The sequence below is a fragment of the Pelophylax lessonae genome (assembly GCF_965119305.1).
Source record: "Pelophylax lessonae genome assembly, chromosome: 5".
Classification (NCBI taxonomy): domain Eukaryota; kingdom Metazoa; phylum Chordata; class Amphibia; order Anura; family Ranidae; genus Pelophylax; species Pelophylax lessonae.
This window is the reverse complement of record NC_138772.1, coordinates 107921708-107948345: the sequence shown is the minus strand read 5'-3', so window position 1 is coordinate 107948345 and position 26638 is coordinate 107921708. Positions and strand designations below refer to the sequence as shown.

The window sequence follows — 26638 nt, the reverse complement described above, 5'->3', positions numbered from 1 at the left end:
ACAGTCTACAATGACATATTCTTAAGTCCATCTAATGTAATTAACTTACCCACAAAGTCATTATAAAGAAACTCTATCTGTTTGCCCATTCAGGGTCAGAGTCTCTTGAAGGCCCATTCCTTGATCTGAAAGGGCAAAAGGAGTTGATTTAGTAAAGACTGTTGACATTCCAAAGGAATTTATTTCAAATGTAAAGCTCTGCTGACTTTTATCATCCAATCACGTGCAAGCAAAAATACAGTTTTTTTTTATATCCCTTGCTTACGATTGGGTTTTCCTTGCGAATATCATTTTTACCATATTTACTAAGCTAAGTGAAAATTATCTTGCAAAGTATTTGATTTTAGTAAATCAACTCTAAACTCTCTTTAAAGTGTACAGTGTCTCAAAAAAGTGAGCACACCCCTCACAATTGTATTTAATATTTTATTATATCTTTCATGTGACAACACTGAAGAAAAGACACTTTGCTACAATGTAAAGTAGTGAGTGTACAGATTGTATAACAGTGTAAATTTGCTGTCCCCTCAAAATAACTCAACACACAGCCATTAATGTCTAAACCGCTGGCAACAAAAGTGAGTACACCCCTAAGTAGAAAAGTCCAAATTGGGCCCAAAGTGTCAATATTTTGTGTGACCACCATTATTTTTCAGCACTGCCTTAACCCGCTTGGGCATGGCCATGGAGTTTACCAGAGGTTCACAGATTGCCACTGGAGTCCCCTTCCACTACTCCATGATGACATCATGGAGCTGGAGGATGTTAGAGACCTTGCACTCCTCCACTTTCCATTTAAGGATGCCCCACAGATGCTCAATAGCATAGATCTGGAGACATGCTTGGCAAGTCCATCACCTTTTCCCTCAGCTTCTTTAGCAAGGCACTGGTCATCTTGGAGGTGTGTTTGGGGTCATTATCATGTTGGAATACTGCCCTGTGGCCTAGTCTCTGAGGAGAGGGGATCATGCTCTGCGTCATTATGTCACAGTACATGTTGGCATTCATGGTTCCCCCAATGAAATTTAGCTCCCCAGTGTCGGCAGCACTCATGCAGCCCTAGAGCATGACACTCCCACCACCATGCTTGACTGTAGGCAAGACACACTTGTCTTTGTACTCCTCACCTGGTTGCCGCCACACACGCTTGACACCATCTGAACCAAATAAGTTTATCTTGGTCTCATCAGACCACATGACATAGTTCCAGTAATCCATGTCCTTAGTCTGCTTGTCTTCAGCAAACTGTTTGTGGGCTTTCTTGTGCATTATCTTTAGAAGAGGCTTCCTTCTGGGACGACAGCCATGCAGACCAATGTGATGCAGTGTGCGACGTATGGTCTGAGCACTGACAGGCTGACCCCCCCCACCCCTTCAACCTCTGCAGCTACGCTGGCAACACTCCTACATGTATTTCTCAAAGACAACCTCTGGATATGATGCTGAGCACATGCATCCAAATTCTTTGGTCGATCATGGCGAGGCCTGTTCTGAGTGGAACCTGTGCTGTTAAACCGCTGTATGGTCTTGGCCACCGTGCTGAAGCTCAATTTCTGGGTCTTGGCAATCTTCTTATAGCCTAGGCCATCTTTATGTAGAGCAACAATTCTTTTTTCAGATCCACAGAGTTCTTTGCCATGAGGTGCCATGTTGAACTTCCAGTGATTAGTATGAGAGAGTGAGAGCGATAACACCAAATTTCACACCTGCTCCCCATTAACACCTGGGACCTTGTAACACTAACGAGTCACATGACACCGGGGACGGAAAATGGCTAATTAGGCCCAATTTGGACTTTTTTACTTAGGGGTGTACTCACTTTTGTTGCCAGCTCTTTAGACATTAATGGCTGTGTGTTGATTTATTTTGAGGGGACAGCACATTTACACAGTTATACAAGCTGTACACTCACTACTTGACATTGTAGCAAAGTGTAATTTTTTCAGTGTTGTCACATGAAAAGATAGAATAAAATATTTACAAAAATGTGAGGGGTGTACTCACTTTTGTGAGATACTGTATGTATAACCAAAAATTTTTTTCATTTTGTTTTAGATAGAGAAGGGGAGGGTTAAACACCTTTCAGTTTATTTTTATTTTTTCTGTCTATGTCCTGTTGGGGAAATTTTCTTTCAGCTCCTATCCCTGCATCGCAAAAGTGAGAGTAAGGCTCTCCAAAGTAAGACCGTTTCCTCTTGCCTTCTTTTTTGGTGACAACTGTAAAATTTTTCAATCCCTAGCACTTTCTGTTCTGCTGACAAAGGTCACCAGGAAAAATAGAATAGGCTAACTTCCCCAGTAGGGGCGAAGACAGCAATAAAAAAAAAAAAAAACGCTTAAAACTGAAAAGCCAGCACTCCATCCTAAATCTCAAGAAATTATTGAGTGAGCGCATTACAGGTGTAACGCTGAGCGCTCAGATCCCTGCTCCTGGACCGGAGCGCTCACGGCGTTCGTCCCAGATCCACTCACCTGTGCCCGCTCCGGCTCTCTCCTCCGCTCCCCGCTCACGTGGTTCCCGGCGTGCGCGTCCCTGCACCATAGGGCGCGCGCGCGCCGGCTGTTTGAAATATAAAGGGCCAGTGCACCAGTAATTGGTGCCTGGTCCAAACCTCCCTTCCTGTTTCCTGTTTCCTGTTCTCTGTTTCCTGTTTCCTGTTCTCTGTTTCCTGTTTCCTGTTCTCCGTTTCCTGTTTCCTGTTTCATATATAAGTGACCTGCCCCTTCTTGCCCTTGCCGGATCTTTGTTGCCTTGTTGCCTTAGTGAAAGCGTTACCTGTGTTATCCTTTGCCTGTTGCCGAACCCTTTGCTAACGACTACCGCCTCTGAACCTGTGCTGCCTGCCCTGACCTTTGCTACGTCTGACTACGCCTCTGCCTGTCCCTCTTGTACTACACCTCTATCAGCAGTCGGTGAGGTTGAGCCGCTACCAGAGGACACGACCTGGTAGTTATCGCCGCAGCAAGCCCATCCCGCCTTGCGGCGGGCTCTGGTGAAAACCAGTAACTACTTAGAACCGATCCTCTGGTACGGTTCACGCCAATCCCTCACTGACACAGCGGATCCACTCCCTGCACCGCTCCTGCTACCAGTCCGGACCCTGACAACAGGCAGTCAACTCAAATATATTATAGCACATATTCAGCAAAAGGTTTGTTTGTATAAATAAATATTTTAAGCATATAGGCTATGTTTATACATGTAAATGATTTCTTTTTTATATGATATAATATAATTATTATAATATAATAGCTACACAGCTTTTACAGATCTCAACATTAAGAGTTGGTTTGGGTTCCTCTATTTTAGGCTCTAACAAAACCAATTTCTTTTCAGGTAAAATATTTTTAAAAAAAAACTTTGGACAAAGCAATTTGATAGGATGAACATGTAAATTTTAGCTTATGCTATTTTTTTTCTTGAAAATTCTCTTTTATTAATTTTTCAGAAAGTATTATAAAGGGACATCTCTGTAATAAAAAAAAAAAAAAAACTAAAAGTGGCAAAAGAATAAACTTTCCCAACACAAAACCTAAAGGCTGGTTCGAGCTCGCTCATGACCGTACCACCCCTTACCACTTCCTACTTCCTCCCCCTCCCCCCTTCCGCCTCTCTCTGTAGATCAGCATCCCTGCCCAAGACTTGTGTGTTTTATGTTACAGAAGTTAAGCCCTGGAGGAGCAGAAAGAACTATCAGTAAAGCTGGATATACACTATACAACTTTTGTTGGTAGATTTCCTTTAGATTTACCTTCAACTATGTAGTGCAAGGGCCTGTCTGATTGCATACAAATTGAATGTGTTTAGGTCTGACCTCATATTATATGGTTTTGGTAAGTCTGAAGGAAAAAAAAGTCTAAAGAAAATTGTATAGGGTGTATCCGGCTTTATTCCCCTATTACAGCCAATATAGCTGTTAGGATTGAGTTCACCTGCTGGTGGCACTGTGCTGCTCTGGGCTGATTGCTGCAGTTTCAGTGTCCACCAGCAGGTTGTAATGACACTTACACCTGTGTTTAGCTGCCAGGTGGCTATTTAAGGCTGCTCCCCCCTTTCCCCAGTGCATCACTATTCTGATTGCCTCCTTGTTGCCAGAGCCTTGTTCCTGTGATCCGAATACTTAGATTTATCTTTCCTTCACCCCTCTGCCTTGCTCCTACTCTCTGCTCTAGTACTCAGTCATGACCCCCCCCCCTCCTTGCATCCCTATATTCCCTATTACCCTTGTCCCTTATATTGTATATATTTGTAGATAGTCAGTTGTTAGGTTCATTCGTTTTTTTTTTTAGTCTTTAGGGTTGGTTCTTGTTTGCTGGAATTTCCTATGTTCACTGTTTGCTGTGTATGCTTGTTTGTGTGTTTCACTAAATAAATCCCGCTTTAGGGATATCTAAATTGTTTGGTCTCAGTTTCTATGTGTTGCTACATACATCTGGTCTCACTAACTGCTGCTGAATCCTGACAATAGCATACTTAAAGTGTGTGAGCAATTGAATCAAACAGAATTAATCTAGCTTATGCTATTCAGTGCTGTAAACAAAACAAGCTTTTTCTATCAAAGCTGACAGAGAAAAAACATGAAAAGTAGACTAAAGTGCTGCCTTCTGGCTGCTGGTGAAATGTAAAGATTGCATATTAGTCATATGTAAAATTTTATACTCATCAAATGACTTTTTTGGTCACTTTCCAGTGTCATCTAGAAAAGATATATATCGTCTTTCCGTATCTCTAAATCATTAATCCAACTTTTGTATAAAGAATCCAAATGAAGTAGTGAAGCCATAAAACTTGCATTTCATGAAAAATATTTGGGATCCTAAACGTGTCCCTTGTAGGCTGATTAAAATGGATTTAGCTATAACTGAGTAACTAAAAGTGCAAATTATTTGCAGCCATCAATTTGAAAAATATTAATGTGGTGTATCAACCCTGACAATTACTTGAGCAAACACATAAACCTTGCAGAATTTGGCATAAGTGGTCTGGCTTTTTCCATTTACAAGAATAGGGCATTCATCTTGTAATCAGAAATGTCAGTTTGTGTTGGAATATCTGGCTCAGTTTTGCACTTGAAATGTTCACCCAGTCCTGAATAATCAATCAACACTGACTCAGAGTACAAGCTTATTAGATAAAGCTAATCAGTGTTCCTTATAAGTGCCGCTGTTATTTATCAGTCGTCCAGAAACAAAACTAGCAGGGACTTTTGGATGTTTTCCAGGCGTATAATCATAATCATTCCTCTATATGTAGCAGTGAAAATGAAGTGTACCACTGCTGTGATGAAAAAAGAGACATCTCTATTTCCCCTTCAAATTCTGCACCTTTCTTTAGTGCCACTACTGACAATACAAGCAGTCATGTTATAGAAAGGGGGGCAAAAAGCAGCCAAAAACCCCTCTAATAAAAGACTGCAAAGGACAGCACGGGGTTCTTTAATATTTACATTTCATAGCCAGAAATAGAAGAACGTGTCTGCACAGTAAACCAGAGTTTTCATATACAGATGGAGATTTGGGATTATAGGCATGATCGACGTGACTCAGGAATTGTACAAAAGAAATAACCACTATGATTTATGATGAAAGAAATTATGTATGCAAACCATTATTTTGCATATTCTTTTTTTTTTTTTTTTTTTGTAAATATGAAAAAAAGAAAAACATAAGAGCATTTGTAATGATAAAAAACATAAAAGCGGAGCAATTTCAATCCTTACACCTTAGAAACCATTTTTGAGCTAATTTAAAAATAAATTACTATGAATATAAAAACTTCTGTTATTGAGTTCCCGTTTATGACCTAAAGCCCTGTGAGCCCTAACCAGGCCGTCTCCGGCTACCAAGAGCATTGGGCTGTAAAGGTTTAAAAAAACCACGTCACCAATTTACACTAAAATTGCATATATAAGCACAGAAATCTCAATACTTATAAATGCTTACTAATGTGGTGTTTTTCCTTTCCATATTTTTTTTTATTCACTTACAGTGTGCCTTTCAACTTGCTAGAAAAGGTGACTACTCTAGAAGAGTCAGTTTCCCAATACAATACTCTCTATCCTTGCATATCAGCCCAGTTCTTCTCAAGGAGTGTCTAATTACTCTCTGTGCCAGCCCAGCTCCCCTCCTCTACATTATTATTATGTAGGATTTATGCAGTGTCAACAGTTTACATATCACTTTTCAAAGTAAAGTTCAGTTACAATGCAATTTAATACAAGGGGTTTAGGAGGTTTCTGCTCTTGGGAGCTTACAATCCAAAAGGGAAGAACAAAAGGTACAGAAGGTAATAACTGTGAAGGATGAGCTGATGGAGAACATGGAATTGCAGTTTTTAGGTGTAGGTGGATAGGCTTTTTCACTGGAGATGAATATTCACGGATCACCTAATCTGGACAGATTGGGGTAGGGAGTTCCCTGACATGACAGAGACTCTGGAGAAGTCCTGGAGGAGAGCTTGGGAGCAAGTAACATGGGTGTTAGAGAGCAGGCGGTCCTGGTAGGAGTGAAGAGAATGGTTTGGGTGATATTTTGAGATGAGGTTGGAAATTCAGCAAGAGAAGGGATCTCCAAACTTTCTAAACAAACGGGGGCCAGATTGTAGCAAGTGGGGGGCAGTGAGGGGGGTAGAAAATGTCCTGGATTCAATGGGAGTAAACAATGCCTTAGGTTTTGTGGTCATTGAGAGTAAATAAACTACACAGTCCCTCTGGTCATTAGAAGAAAAAATAGTGCCGACCATTGGTATTGGTGAGAATAGTACTCAATCATTGGTATGAATGGGAGGAAAAGTACCCCATCATTGGTGTCAGTGGGAGGAATAATGCCCCATTGTTGGTGTCAGTGGCAGGGATAGTTCCCCACTGTTGGTGTCAGTGGGGAGAATAGTGCTTTGTAGCAGTTGGAGGACTAGTACCCGAAGGGCAAGATAAAGGCAATCCGAGCCACGGAACACAGTTTGGAGACCACTGTGCTAGAAGCAGATTTGTGGATAGCATTGTACGTTGTTGTTAGTATTTTGAATTTTTTTCATTGGACGAGGAAAAGACAGTTGAAATTTTGGCAGAGAGGGGTGGCAGACACTGAATGGTTAATAAGGTGGATGAATCTAGCAGCAGCATTCACAATAGACTGATGGAGGAATAGTCTGTGTAATTGTAGGCCAACGGGAAGAGAGCTGCAATAGTCAAGGCAAAAGATAATCAGGGAGTGAAATAGTAGCTTTTTAGTATTGTTAGTTAACAAGGAGTATATTTTCAATATGCTAAAGCAGTATTAAACCCAATAGTAAACATTTATTATATTGCATCTATGCAGCTTACAAATTTTTAGCTGTTATGGCTGCATTCGTTTTCTTTTTTAACCTCTTGCCGACTATATAACTTACATGTACGTCGACAAGGCGATTAAACACAGCACATGCCGATCAGCATCATCATCATCCATTGGCCGGCAGCCACAGATCCTTGGGAAGACACACAGGACAGAGCCATGCTTCTGTAAACAATGCAGAGCTCTATCCTGTCAGTAAGGGACTAATGGATTTCTTTCTCTACAAAGCAGGGAATAAAATCCATTACAATCCATCACACAGTACACCAAAACAGTGGCTAGGCTTACATTTAAACCTTTTGAACACCCTAGATGTTTAACCCCTTCCCAGCCAGTGTCAGTCGTACAGTGACAGTGCATATTTTTAGCACTGATCATTATTTTAGTGTCATTGGTTCCCCAAAAGTGTCAGTTAGTGTCCGAATCGCCACCGCAACATCGTTGTCCCGCTATAAGTCGCTGATCGCTGACATTACTAGTACAAGATAAATAAAAAAAAATTAATTAAAAATTCAAGTATATATCCCATAGTTTATAGAAGCTATACATTTTGCACAAACCAATCAATATTCGCTCATTGGGATTTTTTTGACCAAAAATATGTAGCAGAATGCATATTGGCCTAAATTTATGAAGGTATTTGATTTTCTAAATTTTTATATTGGATGTATACTTTATAGCAGAAAGTAAAAAATAATGTTTGTTTTTTTTTTTTTTTTTTTTTCAAATTAGTTGGTCTTTTTATGTTTATAGCGCACAAAAATAAAAAAACACAGGGGTGATCAAATACCAGCAAAAATTGTATTTGGGTTCAGCCTTGCATGATCGCACAACCCAGCAGGGCTGGACAAAAAAAAAAACTGAAAGCTCAGGAGGAGCCTCTGTACTAACTATCTGATGTTAGTACAGTGATCTCCCTTGCTGTGTCATTGTGTTCTAACAGGGGGACAGCCCCCTGCCATAACACTCTGGTCAGTGCTCTTAGCCATTGACTGAGAGCGCTGATTGGAAGCCAATCAGCAGACCTTAATTGATCACGCCCCATAGACAGAAGCAGGTCGAACCAGCTGAATGTCGGCCTGTTTCTTTTGCATTGGCCGATTCCACCCGTGTCTAATAGACTTTACACTCCTACCTTTTTCAGCTGACTTCATTGTGCAAACCCACCCTGAACTTCACAGCCTTTCCTCTGAAAACAAACCCACCTGTGACCTGGGTTCCATTCATCCCCATAGAAGAGCTGTTCTCCGCTGGAGCACTAGAGGCCGCCATATGATTGCTGTTAGGTAGACAGACCCTGTCTGGTAGACTGCAGTTTAGAGTAGCAGAAAGTAGGAAGAATTGTCTGAATATGTAAAAAGAAATGATGTCTGCCCCTGTATACATACTGCAGTTACAAGCTATAAGATAGGGTAATGAGGTCCTAGAAAAGATAAACATAACAAAATCTGGGCTAGTTGGAGCAGCTTCAAGATATATCTATAAATATCTTCTACATACCTAATACATGTGGTGGTGAGAAACCACCCTTTCTGTGATCAATTGCTATGTTGCAAGAATGGATGGAATTCTTTTTTTTTTACATTCCATTCTTATTATACTTTCTTTATCGGATTGTGTGTTACTAATTTATGCGCCATCCCCCTTTCCCGTTAGAGTCTGCTTATATTTCTGCTAATAATTGTAGTAACTGTTCACATTTGTATTGCATACTATTTCATGCTGCAATGTATTTGTTTTGTGTGTTTCTTACATTGTTTTGTGTAAAAAAATGGAATATTAAAAAAAAGGAAGGTGGGTTATTAAAACATAAAAACAGTCAGTCAACCCATACCAGTTCTGTAAACACAAAGATGCAGGAAATTCATTTTATACTCCTAACTCACTGGTATAGGGTCCCTTCTAGTTTGGCAAGAATTTGTCCGTCTATAACAAATGTTTGTTGATGGGAGTGTGGCCAACAAGGTACCTTCCTATATTTTTGGTGGGAATGCCCCAAGCTAAAAGCTCTATTGGTGGGATATCAGAGCCCTAATAAGATTGAGCTTTGATATTGACATGCCTGATTCACCTATGCAGTTTCTACGTCATGTACCCTCCATCCCTCTTAGCCATTATCCCAAATGCGTTTTGCCTCACCGTTAAAACGCAGCACGGCACCCGATTCCAATCTGTTGGTGTTGGAATCAGGAGGAGCCTCTGTACTAACTATCTGATGTTAGTACAGTGATCTCCCTTGCTGTGTCATTGTGTTCTAACAGGGGGACAGCCCCCCGCCATAACACTCTGGTCAGCGCTCTTAGCCAGACTTGACTGAGAGTGCTGATCGCAAGCCAATCAGCAGACCTTTATTGGTAACGTCCCATAGACAGAAGCAGGTCGAACCAGCTGCAATACACACAGGATGAATGTCGGCCTGTTTCTTTTGCATCGGCCGATTCCACCCATGTCTAATAGACTTTACACTCCTACCTGTTTCAGCTGACTTCATTGTGCAACCCCACCCTGAACTTCACAGCCTTACCCTCCATCCCTCTTAGCCATTATCCCAAATGCATTTTGCCTCACCATTAAAAAGCAGCACGGCACCCGATTCCAATCTGTTGGAATAAGACCAAGATTTCTTGGCGTGCGGAGTGAGTACGCCTGGTGTACAACATAATGAAGGCGGAGGAATGGATGTAAGGGCCATTCTATGCTGTTTGGGCCACCTAAATACACTATACTTCAGGGTCTTCAGTAGTTCCATAAACCCCTTCATCAACGCCTGCGCTTCTTCTAATTTTGGGGGTCTAAGCAGGGTTCCTAGTTTCTCCCTTCTTATGAGATCTTGATATATGATATGTGACATGGGATGTATGCTCTATGACAGTGATGGCGAACCTTGGCACCCCAGATGTTTTGGAACTACACTTTCCATAATGCTCAACCACACTGCAGAGTGCATGAGCATCATGAGAAAAGTAGTTCTGAAACATCTTGGGTGCCAAGGTTCGCCATCACTGCTCTATGAGGTAGGACATATGATATGGGGCACATGATATATGTGATATGTCTCATGTGTTTGCTTTGATACTTTTAGAGTCCATGTGCCACTTTTACTTGCCATTTACACTTTTTTTTTTTTTTAATTACCGTATATACATTTTATTAATTTTCGATACACAGTATACAAACAATCAAAAACATTTAAATCACTTTCAAGCATACAAATTTTCCATCCCTCCCCCCTCCCATCCCCACACTCCCCTTTCCTTTTACCACTTATTCCTGTTGTTGTGCTTTGCCTCGCCTTCCTCTACATTAATGCATTCTGCACCTCATTCCACCCATTCTTCTAAATATGTATTGGTCTTTTTAAAATCTACCCATCTCCTCCATTTATTTGTGAAATTATCAACCTGCTCTTCTTCTCTACTACTCAAATACTCCATATTATACTTCTATTAAACCAATCTCTAACAGAGGAGCATTCCAGTTCTAACCATTTTTTTTTTGGTATTGCTCCTTTTGTTGCATTTATTAAATTTGGAACTAGCGTATTTTTATACTGTTTATATGGTTTTTGTATTTTATGGAAAAAAAACACGCCCATGGCTAAGGTGGGATAATATCTCCTGTGAGTCCCTTGATATGTTGTTGAACCTTCTGCCAATAAACGTGTATCTTAGGGTATTCCCACCATATATGGTGCATCGTACCTCGTGCTTTACAGCCTCTCCAACATAATTCTGATTTCTCTGGGTACTGTTTATGAGCTTTTACTGGCTTTATGTACCATCTCGATATACTTTTAGAATTAATTTCAATGGTATTCACATCTACCGCATAACAGTACATGGCTCTCAGAACAGCATTCCCTTCGTGCTCATTTAAAGGTGATCTCATCTCTCTTTCCCAGGTTTCTATGAATGGAGGTCTCCCCAGTTCTGCCATCTCTGTTATCATCTTATATATCTGTGATATTCCATGCTTTATTCTTATTAGTGGGTTACATAATTTCTCCACTAAATATAGATCTTCCACAGATCTAATAGGTTGTGGCAGCGATCCCACAAAGTGTTTTAACTGTAGATATCTCTATTCATTTAACCTCAGTTTTCCTCCCCTAGTGTTAAGTTTGTGATATGGCCTAATTCTCCCATCCTGTATTATATCTTTTAATTGCATGTTTTTTATCCAGGTACCAAATTGTGTCTCATCTCCCGGAGCAAAATATTTTGTGCCCTCTAGTGATATTAAGGGAGAGTTGTATTCCCATTTTGCCTATCTGTAAACCGTGTGCCATATTTTAAATGCCACTGTCATTAATTTGTGTGATTTTACGTGTATGTCCCTATACTTTGGGGGTATCCATATATTTCTGCTCAGTTGTGCTCTATTTAGTGTGTTTTCAATCTGAAAAAAATCGAAGCCATTTACACTTATAACTCTGCGGCCCAACCTTGTTTGAGTGCTCCTACATTGACATATTTTTTTTGTTTGATTTTCTTTTGTGTTGTATTGTTTATGTGTGTTTTCTCGCTCACATTTCAGCATCAGTTGCACAGCTGCTAATAATCTACGCAATATGATGTGTCATTTACATAGACTGACTTTCATAGTGACCCATTTTGTTGCCAGTGTTACATCCTCATTTGTGTACAATTTTGTTTACGGTCAACTTTTTAAGTTGTATTATCATTTTGGCTGCACTACTTAAATATACCACAATATTTTCTTAGTTTTCTACTTCTATGTATGAACATCTTCCTTAAATAAAGCATACATTTAGGGTCCTTTCACACTGTCGGCGGAGTCTGTACTGCACAGCGGGGGGTCGATCCACCGATCCCCACTGAGAAGGCGGATGACAGCTCCGTCTCCACTCTGTGTGCGGAGATGGAGCTGTCAGGTCCCTGCTGTCCTCTATGGGGGAATCGGATGAGAACAGACCCCCTGTCCGCTCTCATCTGATCCGACCCGCTGGACGGATGGAAAATAGGGTTTCCATCCGTCCGGATTTCACAGAGAGGATCGGATCGGATGGCAGCGGGTGTCAGCGGACATGTCTCCGCAGACATCCGCTTCCCCATAGGGATGCATAGACCATCCGATCAGGTCTGCCTGAAAAACTGACAGGCGGATCTGATTGGATCGTTCATGTGAAAGGGGCCTTAAAGAGAAACACAGTCAGTCATTTACATTACTCTGACCTATTTGATGCATACTGTATTGTAAAAAAAAAAAAAATGGTAAAAATAAATAAATAGATAAACCACCGTTAAAGAAACAAAATATCAGAAGTGTATTAGAAACATTACAATGCAGTAAGGTGCATCACAAATGCACCGGAAACACAATATTGCTGTCGAAAAACGTAGCCCCACATATTGTATGTAGATTAAGGCCCCATGCACACGGGGCGTTAGAAAAAACGTACGTCAAAGTTAGTTCTGACGCCGGAAAAAGCAGCTGTAAAAACGTGCTTTCAGTAGCTTTTTCCATTGGCGTTATTGCACGTTTTGCCACGTTGCTTTTAGCAGCGTTTTTTTTTTTCTTCCATTCAAAATCAATGGTTCCCTATGGGAGCCTATTGATTTGAATGGAGGTCGCACCGCAACACCGCAAGTCGGATCCGACTTGCGGGGCGACTTGCGCTGTGAGAATCTTGAGGGGGAACTCCACGCCAAAATGGGAATAAAACGGCGTTGGGGTCCCCCCCAAGGTTCCAAACCAGGCCCTTCGGGTCTGGTATGGAATTTGAGGGTAGCCCCATGCCGAAAAAACGGCGTGGGGTCCCCCCCAAAATCCATACCAGACCCTTATCCGAGCATGCAGCCCGGCAGGCCAGGAAAGGGGAGGGGACGAGCGAGCGGCCCCACCCCCCCTGGACCACACCAGGCCACATGCCCTCAACATGGGGGGGTGTTGGTGCTTTGGGGCAGGGGGAGCTCTGCACCCCCCACCTCAAAGCACCTTGCCCCCATGTTGATGAGGACAAGGGCCTCATCCCCACAACCCTGGCCGGTGGTTGTGGGGGTCTGCGGGCAGGGGGCTCATCGGAATCTGGAAGCCCCCTTTAACAAGGGGCCCCCCAGATCCCGGACCCCCTCCCTATGTGAATGGGTATGGGGTACACTGTACCCCTACTCATTCACCACATAAAAGGCAGTGTATGGAAATAACGACAAGAGAAGTTTTGGTAAGTTTATTAAAAATCTTCATCCGACTCTTCTTGTCTTCTCCTCTCCGGGGTCTTCTCCTCTCCGGGGTCTTCTGCTCTTTTGCTGTCCGCCCTTCTGGTCTTTTCCTCTCCGGGGTTTTCTGCTCTTTTGCTGTCCGCCCTTCTTGTCTTCTCCTCTCCGGGGTCTTCTCCTCTCTGGGGTCTTCTGCTCTTTTGCTGTCCGCCCTTCGTGTTGCGGTGCGAACTCCATTCAAATCAATAGGCTCCCATAGGGAACCATTGATTTTGAATGGAAGAAAAAAAAACGTATAACGTGGCTTAACGCACGTTAAAGCGGAGTTCCACCCTGGATTTTTTTTTTTTTTTTTTTAATACCCCCGGGACAGTCAGGGCTAGTGCATTCCACAATGGCTAGCCTCTGATCTGTCCCGGGTTGCACTTACCTGTTAGGACAAATACTTACCTTGCAAACGTCTTGTCCAGCGCTGCCATCTCAGATGTGGGCAGCTTGAAGCCAGCGCGTCCTCTTCGGCGTCTTCTTCCGCCTTCTTTGGTCCCACGATGCTCTGCGCCGGCCCCGACGTCACTTCCGGGTCGCGCGCGTCATCCCTCCACAGCTTCTGGGCATGCCCAGAAGCTGTTTAGAAGGGGATGACGCGCGCGACCCGGAACTGACGTCGGGGCCGGTACAGGCGCAATGATTCCTGGGAGCTATGACGTCCAGCTCCCAGGAATCATTGCAGAGCCAGGAAGTGATGACGGGCCGCGGCCGAGGAAGGAGGAAGAAGGAAGTAAGGTAAGTATATTTTCTTCGCTACGAGGTAAGTAAAAAAAAAAAAAATATGCGATTATCCATTTCTTTTTCAGGTGACCCGGAGCGAGAAGATGGAGGTAAGTATAAAAATAGGGTGGAACTCCACTTTAAGCAACGTTATAGCAAAGTTATTCAGCTTTTAGCAGCGTCAGGCATTTTTAACGCTGTAACGCTGGTCCTCAGAACGCGCAGGTCGTGGGTTCTTGTTGCAGCTTAAAAACGCCTAGGCCACTTACAGCTCAAAAACGTCTGAGTGTGCATGAGGCCATAGAATAACATGGAGGGGCGTTTTTAGGCTGCAAAAAGAAAACGCCTGACGCTGCTTACAGCGGCGTTAAAAACGTCCCGTGTGCATGGGGCCTAATAGACACATTGTAAATATGTTGTATATTTACTGTATAATGTTCAGCAAATATAAAGGTAATTTATTTCATAATGTCTTCTCATTGCAGAGAGTACTATATAACCATGGTGAAATGGGCAACCAACACCAAGGTGGCAGTGAACTGGTTAAACAGGGCCCAGAACATCTCCATCTTGACTCTGTGCGATGCCATAACGGGAGTATGCACAAAGGTAATAAATGCATGTTTCCGGATACACTTCCCTCTGTAAATGGTAATAAAGCAGAAAAGAGACTTGTCATACCAGTGATAGATGAGATCCTACACACTGTGAACACTGAAGTCTCCACACACAGAATGATGTGATTTAAAGTTTTGAATTAATGACTGCTCTTCTTTGTACTAATTGGGGTCAGGGGGCATTATCGATATTTTGTCAGTACTGCCAATACACTGTCGTTGTAAAACGATGAGTAAAAAATACTGACTATTAAAGAAGAACACTAGCTACATATATGGGGGGGGGTGTATATATATAACCAAAAGTATTGGGACGCCTGCCTTTATACGCACACGAATGCCATCCCAGTCTTATTCCGTAGGGTTCAGTATTGAAATGGGCCACCCTTCACAGCTATAACACTATCAACTCTTCTGGGAAATAAAATAAGTATATAAAACCCGGGCCGCGCCCTTATAGCAGCGAACTCATACAGCTGGATGTATAAAAGAAAATGATATAAAAAGAGTCGCGCTTGGTAGAACAGTCAATAAATCCCATGGAAGAAGAGCAGCAATAACTGAGAATCACATCACAGCCACATTCAGCCTTGATGAGTATACAGTTCATGAAAATGCAAGGTAAATTTCCACCCTGGTGTAAATTGCAGACAGACGCTTGTGAAGCCCTTCACCACATATAGCCTCTTACCAGAGAGAGACGGGACATACACGGTAAGTAGTTAGAGGACTACTTCGCCTGTATCCAGAAAATCAGCTCCAGTACGAATCCAATCATACGGTGTTCACCAATGTAAAAGATGTGCTGACGTTTTAAGGACCCACTCTCAGAGTGTAATATGGAAAAAGACAAAAACGGCCCATAGCGTGATACTGTCTTGGTAATTTATTAGGTAGGAAAAAGTATTGCACTCACCCAAATACAATAACATCAAGCCTCTAGCCACATCATGGGCAGTGGAACGGTGCAGGGTACTTCCGGGTTCCGGGTATGACGGAGTGACGCTCGTTCCGCTCCTCCCCTTGGGGAACGAGCGTCACTCCGTCATACCCGGAACCCGGAAGTACCCTGCACCGTTCCACTGCCCATGATGTGGCTAGAGGCTTGATGTTATTGTATTTGGGTGAGTGCAATACTTTTTCCTACCTAATAAATTACCAAGACAGTATCACGCTATGGGCCGTTTTTGTCTTTTTCCATATTACACTCTGAGAGTGGGTCCTTAAAGCGTCAGCACATCTTTTACATTGGTGAACACCGTATGATTGGATTCGTACTGGAGCTGATTTTCTGGATACAGGCGAAGTAGTCCTCTAACTACTTACCGTGTATGTCCCGTCTCTCTCTGGTAAGAGGCTATATGTGGTGAAGGGCTTCACAAGCGTCTGTCTGCAATTTACACCAGGGTGGAAATTTACCTTGCATTTTCATGAACTGTATACTCATCAAGGCTGAATGTGGCTGTGATGTGATTCTCAGTTATTGCTGCTCTTCTTCCATGGGATTTATTGACTGTTCTACCAAGCGCGACTCTTTTTATATCAACTCTTCTGGGAAGGCTGTCCACAAGGTTTAGGAGTGTGTCTATGGGAATGTTTGACCATTCTTTCAGAAGCACATTTGTGAGGTCAGGCACTGATGTTAGACGAGAATGCCTGGCTCGCAGTCTCCACTCTAATTCATCCCAAAGGTGAACTCTGTGCAGGGCAGTCAAGTTCCTCCACCCCAGTTCATGTGCGTGAAAAGGCAGGTGTTCCAATACTTTTGGTAATATAATGTGCGTATATATATATATATATATATATATATATATATATATATATATTTATATAAATCTATATATATATCTATATATATAATAAGTAATTCTGTAAAGTCCTGTGGTTAACACCTTTACCCCAGTGTACAGATAAGCAAATGACGCCGCTATTTACTGCTTCACCTTTCAAATTCTAGTGCAACTGCTGTCATTATTGGAAAATTAGAAAGGCATCATCACTGCGATTAACCAATCAGGGAGATGATCTAGAAAGCCATAAAGCTAAGCTAGGAAATAGTAGTGTGACCTTCTTGGCTATGCAGTGTGCAAGAGGTGTGTGAATCCCCAAACTGACTGATACAAAACCTTTGCAATAGCTAGTAGTAGTTAGGAACATTCAGCTAGGCTTGTTCTGTAATGATGAAGATGTTTCACAGCTTAACCAAGCCAACTCCCAAAAGGGGTAGTTCCGCTTTAACCCCTACTCCCCCACCCCTCAAATAACAAATGGCTTTTTTTGGGGGGTCAGGGGGAGTGGGTACCTGGTTTTGAAAGGCGTTTGCCTAGGCCCTCCCTCCCAGCAGTATTATGGCATACATCAGCGGTCCCAGAAGACTGTGGGACCATTCACAATACTAGGGATGCACCAAAATTTCGGCCACCAAAATTTTTGGCCGAAAATGGGCCTATCCAATTTCGGCCGAAAATGGGTTAAAAATGCCGGAATTAATGGCCGCTGTGAGGAAGGAGGAGGGCGCAGCACAGGTTTGAAAAGACGCTCCTCTGGCCGGCCGCCCGCCTCTCAATGATGTCCCTACTACAACGATCTGTGCATGAATGAACTAACAGACCAGGCGGGAGGGCGGGCGAGCGGCCGCTAATAGCTGTAACTATGTGAGCGCTTCACTTCACTTCCCTGTCAGCGGGATGATGTGCATGAATGAACTGACACTCCGGGCGGGAGGGCGGGGGGAGCGGCCGCTAATAACTATAACTGTGTGAGCCTTCACTTCCCTGTCATGCGGGTATCTCCTCTGACAGGGAAGTGAAGGCTCACATAGTTATAGTTATTAGCGGCCGCTCCCCCCACCCTCCCGCCCGGAGTGTCAGTTCATTCATGCACATCATCCCGCTGACAGGGAAGTGAAGTGAAGCGCTCACATAGTTACAGCTATTAGCGGCCGCTCGCCCGCCCTCCCGCCCGGTGTGTCAGTTCATTCATGCACAATTGCACAGATCGTAGTAGTAGTGACATCACCGGGAGGCGGGCCGCCGGCCAGAGGCGCGTCTTTTGAATAATGGACACCGGAGGAGCTGAGTGAGTAGGAGAGGGACGCTGAGGGGGGGGGGGGGGGGAGCTGAGGCGAGCTTACCATTGGTATTAGTAATATGCAGCATGAGGGGGTTAATGTATTGTCACTGCTGCATTAGTGACCAACCAGTGGCAGTTAATTAACCCCTTTGTGCTGCATTAGTGCAACCAGTATCAGTGCAACCAGTGTTAATTAACACTGATACTGGTTGCACTAATGAAGCACAAAGGGGTTAATTAACTGCCACTGGTTGGTCACTAATGCATCAGTGACAAGCAGTGACAATACATTAACCCTCTCATGCTGCATAATACTAATACCATTGGTAATTAAATTAAACACTTGCCAACCCGTCACAGTACACATACTGTGACAGGGTGGCAGCGGCAGGTGTACGTCACTGCCTGTTTTTGGTGTATGCCCCTCTTCTGTCTAATTTAAAATTATTTGGGGGAAAAAGTCATTTTCGGTTTCGGTTTTCGGCCAAGGGCATCCTGCATTTTCGGTTTCGGCCCAAAATTTTCATTTCGGTGCATCCCTACACAATACTCAGCGTGGCTCACGCATGCACAGTTGGCAGCTGGCTGTGAAGCCACAAGCTGTCACAACAGGTTTCCTGCTGAACCTGATTTGGCTGGCTTTAGTTCCATTGAGTGTCAGGAAGATACCTGGCGTTTATATCTACATATGTAGCACAAACACCTTAATTTAATGAACTTGGAATGTTTATTGTCCAAGACCAACATGTGAGATGCGAAAGCTTTGGAAATACCCTGTTCTAGTTACATAATCCCATACTTGGTGCCAGTGTTGATCCCTAAATTCACATGGCTGGTGGAACTTGTCGTTATTTGCTGGGGTAGAGATGTTAAAACAGCATTGTATGTGGATAACAGATGGTGACAAATGCCTCTCCCCCCCCCCCCATCCCACCCCTGTTCATGGATGGTTGTTCCAGTTTGATGTAGATGGCCTCTTTGATGCTTTTGTAAACCAGTTGTCCTCTATCTATAAGGTGAAGGAAGACTGATAAGTCTCAACTAGTAGAATTTACCCTCCTACGTTGGGCCATTCATTTGTTGAGAGATTGGTTTGTCTCCTCAATGTACAGGTCATTGTATTCCTTACTACACAACACCTTTTATACTAATTTACTTTGCTTGGATTTTGTCTCAGTATTTATTTTATTTTAGGTACTGTACATATTTAGCACTGACAGTTTATGCAGCACTGTATATATATATATATATATATATATATATATATATATATATATATTATACATTTACATCAGTCCCTGCCCTCATGGAGCTCACAATTTAAGGTCCCTAACTCACATTCATACATATACATACTAGGGCCAATTTGGACAGGAGCCGATTAACTTACCAGTATTGTATGAATAAAGCCGACACACAAAAAGGCTTCTTCCAAGTAAAATTCTTTATTCCAACATGGATAGCGGTGACAACATGACAAATTCTGACGCGTTTCGGCTTTACGCCTTCCTCATAGCATAACTTACCAGTATGTATTTAAAGTGTGGGAGGGAACCCACACAGGCTCAAGGAGAACATGCATACTCCAGGCAGGTAGTGCTGTGTTTGGGATTGCGAACCGACAACCCTAGTGCTGCCAGGCGGAAGTGCTGACCACTTTGCCTCTGTGTATTTATGTATTTTAGCTATGTAGCTTGGAATGGATAATTATTTCTTACATGTGAATTGTATTTATGTAATTGCAGACATTTAAACTGTTAGGTAATAAAACAATAATTCCGGTGTTAATTTCGTCAAGGAAAATATTTTTATCATACTTTTCGTCAGATGCATGTTTTCAGTAACGAAAACAAAATAAAAATAAATATATAATTAAGTCAAATTTCCAGTACATTTTAGTACAGTTTAGAATGACAGCTACAGCGCGGTCAGCTTATTCTGGGAGGGCGTACAATGTCGTCCCCCCAGAATCGTGCTTCCCGCGTGCCCCCTGGGGCGCGCACACGGAAGTGTTTGTGGTGGACCCGGCGCATCACAGATTATTCAGTTCTCTCCTCTCCTCGCACGCTGTACACAGCAATTGGTACAGCACGCGAGGAGAGGAGGGAGACTGCAGCACCACTCACCCCTGCCTGACCTGTGCCTAAATCATGCCTCAATTGTGCCTCAATCGAACCTTAATTATGCCTCAATCATGCCCATCTGTGCCTCATCCATGCCTCAGTCATGCACATCTATGCCTTAATCATGCCCTAGGCTCACACTTAACCCTTTGATCACGCCTGGGTTAACCTCTTCCCTGCCAGTGTCATTATTACAGTAACAGTGCATATTTTAACAGTCACCAGTCCCCCCAAAAGTGTCAAAATGTCAGTTAGGGGTCTGATCTGTCTGCCGCAATGTCGCAGTCCCACTAAAAATCACAGATCGCCGTCATTACTAGTAAAAAAAAATAAATAAAAATGATGTACATTTTTCCCCTAGTTTGTAGATGTGATAACTTTTGCGCAAACCAATCAAAATACACTTATTTGGATTTTTTTTTTCCAAAAATATGTAGCAGAGTACAAATTGGCCTAAAATGATGAAAAAAATAGATTTTTAATTTATTTTTTTCGGGGAAAGTTTTATACTGTAGCAGAAAGTAAAAAAATATATATTTTTTTCAGAATTGTTGCTTTTTTTTGTTTATAGCACAAAAAATAACACGGGTGATCAAATACCACCAAAAGAAAGCTCTATTTGTGTGGGAAAAGGGACATCAATTTTACTTAGGTACAGCGTTGCACGACTGCGCAATTGTCTGTTAAAGTAACGCAGTGCCGAATCACAAAAAATGGCCTGGCCATTAAGAGGGAAAATCCTTCCGGTACAGAAGTGGTTAACAGACAGGTGGAGCTCCGAGGAACGTAGAATTTCTGGTTGGTACTGGAGATTTTAGTTGACTAAAATACGACTAAACCTAAAATAATTCAGATGACTAAAATATGACTAAAATGCCATTTTGGTCAAAAGACCATGACTATAACTAAATCAAAATTTGACATCAAAATGAACAGTGATTATTTCTGCACTCTGTCACCAACATATCTATTTTGGGGTTCAATGTCTGTGTGAGTGAACGGTCATGGGTTTCTGATTTGTTGTTAAAGTTTACATTAGCTATTCTGGTTCTACATTGTTTAAAAGGTATATGTTTCCTTTGTAATTTTGTCAAGCAAACAATGCCTTGATATAATTCAGGAATTCTATTTCCCGCAATTCATTTTCTTTTTAACCGGTTGCCGACCGCCACATGACGATATACGTCGGCAGTCACCCCCGGCCAGGCAAAGTGACGTATATATACGTCACTAGCCTGTCACTTGCTTGGGAGCCAATAGCGGGCGAGCGCGCGCCCGTGGAGGCGCGCTCCCGCCCCGGCTCGTTCCCCAGCAAGTCCGTGCGTGTGACCGGTGGACCCGATGTCCGCCGGTCACTCGCCGATCGTCGGTGCAGAGGGAGAAAGCAGGCGGCTGATGTAAACAAGCCGCCTGTCATTCTCCCCTGTGTAGAAACAGTGATCATACGGTTCTACTATGTAGGACCGTTGATCACTGTTCCTACACTTCAAGCCACAGCCAATCACAGTAAGAATCACGCCCCTAGGGACACACATAACCCCTCCCTCTCAAATAAAGTTAACTCCTTCACTACCAGTGTCATTTTGCAGTAACAGTGCATATGCATAGCACTGATTACTGCAGTAATGTCACTGGTAACCCCAAAAGTGTCAAAAATGTCAATCAAGGGTCCGATCTGTCCGCCGCAATGTCGCAGTACCGCAAAAAAAATCGCAGATCGCCGCCATTATGCGTTAAAAAAAAAACACCAAAAATGACAAAAATCTTTCCCGTAGTTAGTAAACGCAATAACTTTTGCGCAAACCAATCAAAATATGCTTTTTGCGATTTTTTTTTTTACCAAACATATGTAGCAGAATACAAATTGGCCAAAAATGTTAAAAAATTTTGATTTTTACATTTTTTTGGGGGGAATTTCATATAAGAAAATGTGAAAAATATTGTTGTTCTTGCAAAATTTATGCTTTTTTTTGTTTATAGCGCAAAAAGTAAAAATCGCACAGGTGATCAAATACCACCAAAAGAAAGCTCTGTTTGTGGGAAAAAAAGGACGTCAAATTTGTTTAGGTACAGCGTTGCACGACCGCGCAATTGTCCGTTAAAGTCACCCAGTAAAAAATCGCAAAAAAAACCCTGGTCAGGAAGGGGGTAAAATCTTCCGGGGCTTAAGTGGTTAAACAGACTTGCAACCATCAAAAACACTTCCATATTAGTAGAGGAAAGGCCCCTAGAAGTATTGACCTCTGAAGCTTCCCCTACAAGCTCTGGTTTCTCTACACCTATGTTTCCTATCCAGCGGCTTGCAGCATATTCGGCACTGCTAGCGCTCCTTAAATATGTCACTACAAGGCTCTTGCATGCACAAACTATTTAAGGGGTCCTGGAAAGTCGATGTTGTTGTTCTTCATCTAAACATGTTTTCCCCCTCACTTGCTATCTTGGAGACACCATAAGGGGAAGTGTCTGCAAAATTAGTGGAAATTCCACACTTTACATTTGTCACTTGAACAGGTCCTCTTGTTAGAAGATGTCCCTTCATCTGCTCATCCCTTGACTACCATAAAGTTTTCAGTTTTCCTTCATTTTGTGTTCCAATTACAGTGGTAACCAAGACACAAAGTTGGAGTGAATAAACACAGATAGAAACAGCAAACCTAAACAAGGTTCTAACGGCTTTAAACACTAGATAGAACGCCTATGCTGGAGTTTCCCTTTAAGTTAGCAGGTCATATGACTGGGAGCCTGGTGGGACTTCTAACTTCTCACTTGAACTCTAATTACCACGGTGATGATTGGCTACATCACCCCGGGATTGAAAATTCTACCTTTTGACATCACATAGACACTTGAGATCTATCCCTAAACCATGCTGATAAGTGAGTAATGACAAGTGAAACATGGCAGAAATATGTAAGGCTTTTTTCATAAGTACAAAAGTTGCGAACATAGAAAAAATTAGCTTATGTCAGCTCTGTACAACCGTTAAAGTTACAATGAACACCGAGAATGTTGATCGGTCTGTTCATCTGTTTGTATCAATTTCTGAATTCATTTTCTTATACAATAAAACTTTTTGGGAAAAAAAAGAAAATAAGATAGGAGGGATGGTTTGATTGAAATATAATTTAGGAAGGAAATTCAAGAAATTTAAAAGGAAAGACTGCCCCCTTGTGGGTTCAGTGCTCATTACTCCATGCACTCTGCTGAAATGATGACAGATGTGTATTGGGTTTCAGGCTTAGGAAAAAAATTATTATTTGAAGAACTACCACACAATATACACATTATGAAATCAGTTCAGTACCTGAAGTGTGATTTGGTTTAATGAGATTCTTCTGCTGTAGTTATCTGGCTGCACCTTCAGCAGGTCATTATCCTGTGTATTCAGGAAACCCCATGTCTACCCTAAGATGAGGGAATAATCTAGAAATACATCAAAGATGCAATAAGACTACTTGTTACACACAGATCATGGTGCAGTTAGATATAGCATTGACCTCTTTAATGCCCATACACTAATTGATTTCTCAACAACAGAGGTAGTAAATGAAAGATCTTCTTTCTATAATTATGACCAAAATTCTTGGCTTGTGATCTTAACACGGTATTCCCATTCAATATCTCTGTTCAGTGGGAAACAAACCAGCATTCAGGAGGCAGCAGTACCTCTTTCTGAATGTCTGACAGTCAAAGCTTAAAGCAGTATTTTTTTTGAATATTGACATTTTTATTCATATTTTTAAAAAAGGATTCAGAAAAAAAATCAAATCGTTACAATCCAATATAAGCACTTTATATAAGGTTTCTATATAATACGCAAACCCAAAAGAGAAGAAAGAAAAGGAGAAAAAAAAGAAAAAGGAAAAGCCAAATCCCCTCCTGTTCTATCCTCCTCCTCCCTGACTCCCTGCCAGGCTAACATTCTCTTTTAGCCCTGACCCTGTCCTCTCAGGCCCAGGTATTTCTGCTCCTTAAACTGTCTCAGTTGTTAATCTCAAACACCAAGCATCTTCATATATCCCTCAGATTTTTTAAACTTCAACCAAACCCCCCAGATATCAAGATATTTCCAGAGGGAATCCTCTGCTGGAACCATAATTTTCTCCATGTAGCTCACCCATTCCACCTTTACTGCCCAATCCCCCATATTCGGGACTTCATGGCGATCGCCAGAGTCTCGGTATCAGGCTTTTAGCCCCATTGAATAAGTGAGGCACTAGCGTTTTCTTATATTCAATCACCCTTTTCTCTGTGCTGTGAAACAAACGGCTCCAAGGTTCCACCTGGATATAGTCTCCTGTGATCTGGTGAATTATCTTAGTGATCCCTCCCAATAAACTTGTATCTTTTTGCACTCCCACCACAGATGCGCAAAGGTGCCAGGGGTTTCACATCTCCTCCAACAAGTTGGGGATTTCTCCGCACCAAACCTTTGCACCCTTTGCAGGGTGACATACCACCTAGCAAAAAAGCTTATAGCACATCTCTGTTGTCCTTACATCAACCGATGAGTAACAAGCTAGTCTCAAAACTTTCCTCCTCTTTTCCTCATCTCAGAGGGGTACTCATTCCTGCTTACATGTCCCTAAATATGGCGGGTATACGGGTTCTACTTCCCTTAGAAGAATCTTATATAATTTAGATATGCTATGCTTAATACATGCGGAAGAACAACATTTCTTTGTTGGTCTCATATTATCCTTCCCCCCCCGCAGAGGCTGCGGTAGAGAGTGCACAAAGTGCTGTAATTGTGTATATCTCCGTTTATCAAGTGGCATGTTCCCCTATCTTTGTCATATTTCAGAAAACATGCACATTATTTTCCCATCGTTACATCCTGTAAATGTATCACCTAATTTTTTTCCCATCAAACAAAATATAAATAATCCTCTTTCCCTGTTTAAAATAATTTGTGTCTATTAGTGAAATCAAAGTTGCGTTACAGTCCTAGTGAAATGATCTTCACAGACTATCCCATATCCTTAAAGTGTTCCTAGTCAGTGAACTCATGGAACCCAAACCATTTTCCCAAATCTACCCTGCTTTGTGAACACTCAATCTCCACCCAACTTTTGACTTCCTTATTATCCGTCCAATCTGCTATTCATGCTATAGAAATTGCCTGATAGTATTTTCTAGAATCAGGTGCAGCTACCCCCCAGTTCAACTGTTCCTTCACCCTATTAAGCACTGGAACATAACTGGCCTTAAAGTTGCTAAAGATGTAGTTAATTTAATTCTCAAGTATCCTAGCTCCACTCTACACCATACAAATTGGAATTGAGGCTGTATTGCCTGCTGTTCTCTCTTTAGTATTGTAATATTAAAAATTTCCTATTTAGCTATATTAGTTTTGAAGTTTGACAACTTCCCATATCTCCCCAGTTCCTCCAGCACTATCGGTAATGTTAGCCTAGGTTTAGAGATAAAAAACAGTACATCATCTGCATATGCGGCCATCTTATACTCCCTATTCCCTACTCTCCCCCCTCTAATATCTGCATTTCTATGAATTGCTGCCATAAGAGGTTCTAGGGCTAAAACAAACAACAGTGGGGAGAGGGGGCACCCTTGCCTGGTCCCATTGGATAGTTTGAAGGAGGGAGGCAAACTGCTATTCACTCTTATTCTTTCTGTTGGGGGGTATTAAAAGGCAGAGATCTATCGTATCACCAATACCTAGATATCTCAAAGTTTCTAACACGAAGCCCCAGCCGACCCTGTTGAAGGCCTTTTCGGCATCTATTGACAGTAATACATCCGGGGGCCCCTTATTTTTCACTTCATGGATCAAGAGTGGTGACTTAAGGTATTTGTCCCTCCCCTCCCGACCAGTCACGAAACCGACTTGATCATCATGGATCCATCTTGGCAATAAAGGTTTTAATCTTTCTGCTACTATTTTTGCGAAAATATTTATATCTGTATTTAAATGAGAAATTGGTCTATAACTCATCGGTGCCACAGGGTCCTTCCCCTCCTTCAGAATAAGGGTTATATAAGCAAGCAAGGACTCCTCTCTTAAATTCTCCCCTTTTCCAAATGTGTTGAAGTATTCGCATAGTTTAGGGGCTAGGATTTTTTGGAAAATTTTATAATACAGAATCGAGTATCCATCAGGACCCGGGCTCTTCCCCAGGGCCATAGTCTTTATTGCCCTCCCTACCTCTTTGTGTGTGATCGAGACCTCTAGATTTTCTAACTCATCTCTGGGTATCCTTGGGAGGTCAAGCTCCCGCACATATTCCCACATGGCCAGATCTTCTTTTCCTCTCTCCCTACCTTCCTCTTTCTGTCTAACATTATAAAGCTGACTATAGTATCCAGCCATTTTTATACCCATTGGTATTTTTCTTTCATGCCTATATGAAATGCGCAAAAAGTGCCGCTAATTCCCTTCTCTTCTCAATTAACTCTCGCTTCTCTGGGATACCTGTGGGTCTAGTCCGTTGTTCCAGCATGTGGATCTCCCTTAGTAGATGGTTCATCCTCTCATTCTTTTCCCTCTTTTTTTGGGTCCCAATGCCTGTTAATATCCCCCTTATGT

The 26638-nt window shown here is 42.2% G+C and overlaps 1 protein-coding gene across 2 annotated transcripts in view; it reads left to right on the top strand.

Moving 5' to 3' along the window:
* DPP6 (dipeptidyl peptidase like 6) overlaps positions 1–26638 on the top strand; it is a 1508982-nt gene that overhangs the window by 1359465 nt on the left and 122879 nt on the right. For both annotated transcript variants that reach the window (XM_082258743.1, XM_082258744.1), the window contains exon 11: positions 14765–14888. In XM_082258743.1, the coding sequence (XP_082114869.1) occupies positions 14765–14888 (124 nt within the window). The remainder of the gene's footprint in view (positions 1–14764; positions 14889–26638) is intronic.